This window comes from Cynoglossus semilaevis, chromosome 1, assembly GCF_000523025.1.
Source record: "Cynoglossus semilaevis isolate Cse_v1.0 chromosome 1, Cse_v1.0, whole genome shotgun sequence".
NCBI lineage: Eukaryota > Metazoa > Chordata > Actinopteri > Pleuronectiformes > Cynoglossidae > Cynoglossus > Cynoglossus semilaevis.
This window is the reverse complement of record NC_024307.1, coordinates 5,086,840-5,095,142: the sequence shown is the minus strand read 5'-3', so window position 1 is coordinate 5,095,142 and position 8,303 is coordinate 5,086,840. Positions and strand designations below refer to the sequence as shown.

Sequence of the window (8,303 nt, the reverse complement as noted above, 5' to 3'; positions counted from 1 at the left end):
ATTTAACCATAAAGATTCAATAAAAGACATAAAACAATCAAGAAAAAAACTTTCTTAAAGACTTAAAGATTTCGACGTTTGCAACTAGAAACGGTATTCAAGCAGCAGAGAAGAGAACTGCGGACTATCTGGAAATCTGGCGACTATTAATCGAGTACAACGTATAGTCTAGAAAAAACTGTATATCTTTGTGAACCCTTCAGCAGTGATATTCAGAGAAGCAGGAAACATCTTCCCAAAGTTTGTTAATTTTCATAAATGTTTTTCCCCCGATTTCATCGTAGACTTATTTGATTGGCCATGGCATATAAAGCCACATGGAGAAACACAAAAACCTATTTCCCAAACTGCATCATCATCCGTTTGGTTGTATGTTCTGTTAACTTCCAGTGAGTTCTACGGTTTTGTACAACTAAAATAAAGCCCCTTATACAGTTTTTAGGAATTTTATTAGCGCATATTAATTCTATTTTTTATCTAATGTTATTATCCAAAAACATTAATTGTTATACCTGTAGAAAAGCTAATGCTAAATTAACCGTGTGTTTGGAGTGAAACTAATGCATCGCAGTGACTAATCCACTGTTAGTAGCATTTAAATTTATTTTTTTTGCTTGAATGTTAAAACAAATAACACATTCCTATTTAAAATGCACTATAATTTAATTTGAACATGATCCCTCTGTCTTTCAGGATGAGTAAAGGAAATAAAAGAGTCGTCTATACCGTCTTGGAGTACAGCCCCCTGCTGGACTCTTCCAATATGACCACTGACGACTGGGGGAGAATTGGAAAGGACATTGAGGTGTGCACACTGTATATACACACACACTCACACACGTCACAAACATCAGGGATCTCCAACCCCTGGTCTGTGGACCGGTACTAGTCCGTAGATATTTTGGTACTGGGCCGCTGACGACATGAGTTATTCTATGATATATTTAAATATTTCATTGTGGGTTTTTTTCTGTGTGATGCCAGAATAACTACCAAAACTACGACGGCTTCGTGATCCTCCACGGCACAGACACCATGGCTTACACGGCCTCCGCCCTGTCCTTCATGTGTGAACATCTGGGCAAACCGATCATTCTCACCGGCTCACAGGTAAAAACTGCAGGACTTAAAATAGACTTGCTGCTGCCTTCACATCTGTTTTTAAGACGAGATAATTTCCCCCGTCTAGGTTCCCATCTATGAGATGAGGAACGATGGCAGAGGGAACCTGCTGGGGGCGCTGCTGATTGCTGGACAATTTGTTATACCTGAGGTGAGGACACGTGCATGTGTTGCTCAGTCGTTTGTCTGTCATGCTTCATTTAGCTGCCTCCAAGAAGAAAATTAAAAAGAGTTTGTATTAATGGAATGTGAGGAAACAACAGAACGGCGGTGATTACTCGTCGCTGGAACTGTCTTTAAAGCTCTTCCGGAGACGCCATTAAACAGTGACCAAATTATAAATGCGGCTTCTTCCATTATAAATCTATGTATCTCTTAACAAGCTGGGGATATAAAACCAAAGTCAGCAGATGGAAACGCTCTTTGTTTGCAGTGATAATGAAGGACCTGCCTGCTGAGAACAACAGTGACACGGGTTTCGCAATACTGAACAAGTATTACAAAAGTCGGAAGAGGACCCGGAAAGTGTTATCTAACCGTATGTTTATCTGAGAGGCAGTAATAATCGGGCCTGCCTTAATTAATTTGATTTTATTGCGTTAAAGCCAAAAAGCCTCCAGAGCAAGTAAGGGTTTTTAATTGATGGGAATATATATATATATATTTATTTTATTTTTATCGAGTGTTAAACAACATGTATTCCTTCGAGATGTATATGCACAGGTGTGTTGCATTAGAGCGGGGGTGTTAAACATGCGGCCCGTGGGCCAAAACCGGTTTGCTTGGTACTTCAATCCGGCCCGATTGATACATTTTGAAAATAAAAATACACAAACACTTGTTGTTCAGGAAATATTTTGTAAAATTATTTTTCATTAAATATTGATATTAAAAATATATTCATTTTTAATATTAAAGATTTATCTAATATACTTTTTTGCAAAGGGGAAAAAGTCTGACCTTTTGTTATTTTTGGGTAATTATGTTCTGACTGTTCTGGTCCGTCCCAGTTGACATCTAACAAGGTTGCATGCGGCCCCTGAACCCGTGCATTAGAGCACTGTGTTCCTTTTCACTCTCCACTCAGGTGTGCCTCTATTTCTACAACAAACTCTACCGAGGAAATCGGGTGACAAAGGTGGATGCTGGGAGTTTCAACGCATTTGCCTCCCCCAACCTGGCTCCCCTGGCCACTGCTGAGGTGGACATCACAAGTAAGACGCCGCTGTAACTCCCCCAGGTTCAAAAACACCTACAGACTAACAGAGTTTCTGATGTGTGGTTTTCTTACAGTTAACTGGGATACGGTGTGGAGGGCCAACACTACGGCCAAGTTTCAAGTCAGCACAGAGCTGAACCGAAACGTGGGCCTCCTCAGGCTGTTCCCAGGAATCACTGCTGCTACCGTGAGTGACCGCAGGAAATGTCCTACATATTCTGTGTTACAGCCTCTGAACTCAGTCTCAGGAACCAGTTCAAATCTGTCACTTGATATAAACCAGTTTGTGGTCGTGATGGCTCGAAAACTACTTAAATCCTTCCAAATCGAACGTGACGTTCTTTTTGTCATGTGTGATCCTGTTTAGAGGGAAAGAAGATGCTAGCTCATTATTGAAGAAAGGGCGACATGTGATGTACTCTGATATAAATATTTATATCTTTTTTTAGCATTTGCTAGTTCACTGTCGTTATACTAATTTCCAGAAAAGTATGTACACTTCCCTAAAACACAAAAAACTACATTTTGTAGTTTTTGCCTTTTCCTACAAAATCCTTCGTTATCAGCCAAAATGAAAATGAATATTTCCCACTTTGTTCAATGGTAGACGTAATTCTACCTGATATCCCACAGCCATGTTAGTTAGAATACATTACCATATTAGTCGAGCATTATGGAATGTTCCAGGTTAACTGCTATCATGTTTTTGCATCACCATTGTGTCAGTGGAGACAGGCACGACTTTGTACTTTGTGCTGAACATTTTGTGTTAACGATCTGTCAACGTAAACAATGTTGACAATGTATCCAGAAATTATGGTGTCACGCTGTTTGCAGTGTATCATTCTGTCAAAAGATTTATGGAGTCAGGAGAAGTCGCTGTGCAGAGAGAGGCCAGAGGTGGAAACCTCTGCTGAAGACGTTTGGTCGTGACTTTTTTTTATTGACGAGATGATATAATATATCATAAATAATCATCCCACTTGGAATATTTTATTTAAAATACAGTAAAATATTAATATATGAACCAGTGTACTGGTAAGGTACCTGACTCTGGTTGAAGTTTAATTTAAAAGACAGTTTTACAATACAGTATACAATTGTCCTAAATTAATACACATATGTATGTATATATGTATACATATATGTAAATATATATGTATGTATATCTATATGTAAGTATGTATATATATGTAAATATGTATATATGGCTATATATGTATACATATTTATATACAGTATATATACACGTGTGTATGTGTATATACGTATATGAAATATATACACTACATATATTTACTTAAATATATATAAGTATAGTGTTTGTGTTTTTGTGACTCCACTTTTCTTTTCGTACCGGTCCGTGGGTTTTCTGTGCCGTTACACCGCTCCACTATATAGAGTTGGGGTCCCTGGTTTATGTCATTACCAGTTTGGGGGTCCTTGGCTCGCCTTAGAGCTTTAATCCATTAAAACCGCCTGATGAAATTGTCCCTGTGATTTTAAATTTTATCGTATTTATTTTTTTGTGTAAAAATTGCATTTACTTTTATGTTTTTGGAAATGTTGTCGGTGTCGTCTGATTTTATTTCCCTTTGTTTTCCTGCTATAAAATGATGCCATTCGTTTTTATACTTGGAAGACAACAACATTCCTAAACCCAATGATATCAAATTATGAACAATAAAAATTAAAAGCGGCAATATAAAAATATTTCCATGCTTTTATGTAGTCATCATCTAATGTTCCTTCTCGCCGTGTTAAATGATAATAAAGCAAACGTTCTGCTGGAGTTCCAGGCTCCTTTAAAAACTGGACCAAAACACAGTTCAATTAAATTACATTTAATTCTGATATACGGCTTTTTTTCCATCATGTAAACCCGCATCAGAGCTGAGATCGGAGAAGGATGAGAAGGACTTATGGTCCATGACCGATGGTCCTGTAAAGAGGGAGGACTGGCACAGATACTGTAACATTTAGCTGCACCTCCCCCTGCAGCGGCAGCCGGGAGAGGGTATTTACTGTCTCAATCTGCTGCTGCTGCCCAGCCTGCCTATCAAGATTTTCTTACAGCATTTAACTGCCTTCATGAGGCGCTGCTTTGATTGGGCACCAGACTCTCGTGTGCCCACATATGTCCTCTGTACGAGGGCTTCATTGGTAATCCACGTCAAACACTTCTTGTCCAACTGAACCCGGGACTTTTTAATGTCACCTTCCCCTCGCATTTTACGACGACTGCCACGCGGTCTTGCCAAGTGACTTCATGCTTGCTAACACCTTCAGATTAATTGCTCTCCTTCCTTCCATTTTAAGTCATCTGCCACGCTAGTCATAAGCCATGGCTAATGATGTGGTATAGGGCCTCCCACTGCCAGCCAACCAGTGATGGAGGGACTGGTTGCGTAGGTGGCACCAGATGGGCTTTTTAGTGGTGTGAATGGCCACATGTATCGGCGTGAAAGGAGCTGCAGCAAAAATAACATGGAATACTAATTCCTCAATTTGGTCGGCCACGGTTGAGCAGCCAGTTCAGTCGGCAGTAAATTGCGGGTGTTTTTAAACGTGCGCTGTCGCCTGTGTCTAGGTGCGGGCCTTTCTGCAGCCGCCCATGGAGGGCGTGGTCCTGGAAACCTACGGCAGCGGAAATGCCCCAGATAACCGTCCGGACCTGCTGGAGGAGTTGAGGAAGGCGACTGACTCCGGTGTCATCATGGTCAACTGCACCCAGTGTCTCCGGGGCACCGTGTCCACGTCCTACGCCACGGGCAAGGTAGCTCCTCCGACGTGAAGGGATGGGCCTGTGTAAATAAATCAGTTGCACTGAGGAATAAAGGATTCAAACCTGTTCCCATTTTTCCTCTAGGTGCTGATCGACGCAGGGCTGATAGTTGGTGGTGACATGACTCCAGAGGCTGCCCTGTCCAAACTGTCCTATGTTTTGGCCAAGAAGGACCTGAGTCTGGAAACCAAACGAAAGGTTGTTGTCATGAGAAGAGTCTGTAGATGAACACGCCAGACCTATAATAATAGGCTGTAATGCAGTGTGACAGAAAATATTTCATATGCACAACATCAAATTACCTTTACTTCAGTGGTGCCAAACATACGGCCCGCGGGCCAAAACCGTCCCACTGAGCTGTTCAATTCGGCCCGCTTGGTGAATTTTGAAAAAAAAACAAACACTTTATTTTCAGAATATTTTTTCGTAAATATTTATTTATACATTTCATTATAATTTAATGAATAGTATTAGTAATAAATATCTAATGTACTTGTACTTCTTTGCATAAAAACAAAGAGGAAAAACATGGGCCTATTGTTGTTTATAGTTTATTACGTTATCATTTTACTGGTACGGCCCACTTGACATCTAACTGACATAGTTTTACTCTGCATAAAAAACAAATTTATTCAATTGTTACTGCGAGTGACCCTGTTACCTGTGGCCTCTTTTATAACATCTGTCATTGGTTTGTGGTAAATGCACGGCCAAAGTAGGGGGCAGGGCCTTCCTAAGGCCCACAAAGCCGTGGCAGGAGGGACGATTTCAATATTTTTTAACTGTTTGTGTCACGTTGGGAAAACTGCAATAATTTGTAATTTTACATCATTTGTTCAACGTGAATAGAAGTTTTGTAGGAATAGTGACTACACTCGTGCACTTGTTAATAGTGAAGCAAGACTGTGTTTTGTGTTTCTTGTGGTTCTGCTGAAGATGATGAGTCAGAACCTGCGAGGTGAAATGAGCGTGGACATGGCAGGATCCAAGCTGTGTCTGAGCAACAGCCGCTTCATCCAGGTCATCGCCAAGTCCCTGAGCGTCAGCTGCAAAGAGGTGAGAGCAGCAGCGGTGGCGGAGGAGGAAGAGGAGGAGGAGGAGGACCTCTTCCAGCTAACAGTGTGATTAGCAGTCCTCACGGCCCACTTCCTGTCACTTCTTACTCCACTGCACTCAGCTTATGAGAAACTCCTGGCGTTTCCCAATATTTACAGTTATTACTTAAGCCATTTCAGAGTCCTACCTGAATTGCAGTTCAGCATTTTTATGATTAAGGTCCGTGTTGTGTCCAGGAGCTGGAAGCCATCCGCGATGCTCTGACTCCGCCGCTGGCGTGTGCCGCCGCCAAGATCGGAGACACAGAAGCCTTAGAAGCTCTGAAAGACATGGTGAGAAACACACGTCTTTACATCAGCCCTGAATTAAAACACGATTTACACACATACTGTGTGTATTTGTTACAGTGAGAGTCATGCACAGAAATGAACGAGTGTTTACACAGCCTCCACTTTCACTGTCGCTGGAGCGATACTTTTCAGCGTGTTGAGCTTGTTGAGTCACCTGATGTAATCAGCTCCTGGTCAGTGTGTTCCAATATCAGGGGTGTGGGACACACACACACACACACTCTCACACACACACTCTCTCACACACAGGTGCATAGGGCCAAACAAAACATGAGGCCCGACAGGTAAAGCCGGCCTGTGACTGTCCCAGCAGCCAGTGTACGTGGTTGTGGCTCAGTGTGGATCACTGAGAACTCGTTTGATTTAGATTTATCTTAATTAATTAATCTTTTACATTCTTCCTGTTTAATGCACTTATTTGGGGTTTTGGTTAAAAAAAATAGTGATTTTTAACACAGATATTTTTTTAAACAACACATTACTTTAGGCAAACTAGTAAATAATCTCTGAGCTTTCACATTCTTAGTTGTAAATATTTCATGTTTTTGTTTTGCAGTGAAATGAACGCCATTGGTTTGTGGACACATTCACTATTTGTCATTTATGGGATTTGACGCAACTGATACGGTGGCTCTTTGCATAATGAAAGAAATAATGACAATAATTAGTAGTTGTGGATCCGGTGTCAACCAGAGCATGAGTTGTACTAGCTGAAGTCAAATGTCTGAGCCAGTGTTAGTGTGTGATGTTGATCGTTACCAGGGAGGCTAAAGGTAGCAACCATAGCTGAGCAGCTATACTGTCCATTTTATTTGACTTCACAGACATGCTAACAGTTATTTAGCAGACACTTTTATCCAGAGCAACTCACAAGAGGGGAAGGCACCGTTAGGGATATGTGGTTCCTCTGGGAATCAAACCCAGGATTCTCTGCTGTTTGCTGGTAAGGCAGTCCAGTTAACCACTGTGCTACGGAACCTCAACTTAAATGTGTCTTAGTCCACACAAAGTGACATTTTTAACACGAGGAAAAGTGGAAGCATCATCTACTGGATAGGAGCATTTTGTATAATACAGAGCATGGTTGTCAAACTCCTGGCTCGGGGTCCACTTTTGGCCCAAGAAAAACCCCAAATCTGGCCCTGAGGTCATTTCTTTAACTATTATTTTCAATCGTTTTATTTGTTTTGTTTTATTTTGCTTTTTCAAAAATGTCTGTCTTTATTCAGTTGAACGTGGTTTCTGTCGGTTTTAAATCTTTTATGTTTTCTGCTTTTACGTTTCTTGGTTTTAAACTTAAACATCAAACACACTTCAAGGTCAGATTTTTTTCTTTTCTGCCCCCTTCTCTTGTCACAGGGCACCAACTTGTGTCTGGGTGACTACGACGGCCGCACACCTCTCCACATTGCTGCGTGCGAGGGTCACCTGAAGGTGGTGCAGTATCTTCTCATCCACGGAGCCACGGTTTACGCTAAAGATCGATTCGGGGATACGCCTCTGTGTAACGCAGTGCGTTTTAGGTAAACCTCAAATTCTTCTTTATTTTATCCAGAGGAGCTCGTGCCATTTTGTCGATTTTGCCTCTCTTAACGCGACAGTGTCATTTCCAAGGATTCAAACATGTCATCTGAACACCCACCCGCCCCTCTGTCACCACCAGGGACCGCTGTTATTCCTCATAGTCGTCTGATTGTTTCTTGCAATCATTCTGTAAATGACTGTGATGGAGGAAACTTCATTAAATGAGCTGTGAGGTGGAGAATCGTCT

At 41.3% G+C, this 8,303-nt stretch overlaps 1 protein-coding gene across 4 annotated transcripts in view; it reads left to right on the top strand.

Moving 5' to 3' along the window:
* aspg (asparaginase homolog (S. cerevisiae)) overlaps positions 1-8,303 on the top strand; it is a 23,118-nt gene that overhangs the window by 8,566 nt on the left and 6,249 nt on the right. For 3 of the 4 annotated variants that reach the window (XM_008332439.3, XM_017035090.2, XM_008332520.3), the window contains 9 exons: positions 985-1,110; positions 1,190-1,273; positions 2,210-2,336; positions 2,416-2,528; positions 4,932-5,117; positions 5,211-5,324; positions 6,063-6,182; positions 6,419-6,514; positions 7,892-8,055. In XM_008332439.3, coding sequence (XP_008330661.1) covers positions 985-1,110; positions 1,190-1,273; positions 2,210-2,336; positions 2,416-2,528; positions 4,932-5,117; positions 5,211-5,324; positions 6,063-6,182; positions 6,419-6,514; positions 7,892-8,055 — 1,130 coding nt within the window. Of the gene's footprint in view, positions 1-23; positions 806-984; positions 1,111-1,189; positions 1,274-2,209; positions 2,337-2,415; positions 2,529-4,931; positions 5,118-5,210; positions 5,325-6,062; positions 6,183-6,418; positions 6,515-7,891; positions 8,056-8,303 lie in introns of those variants that run through there. The other variant, XM_008332603.3, reaches the window with a different exon arrangement.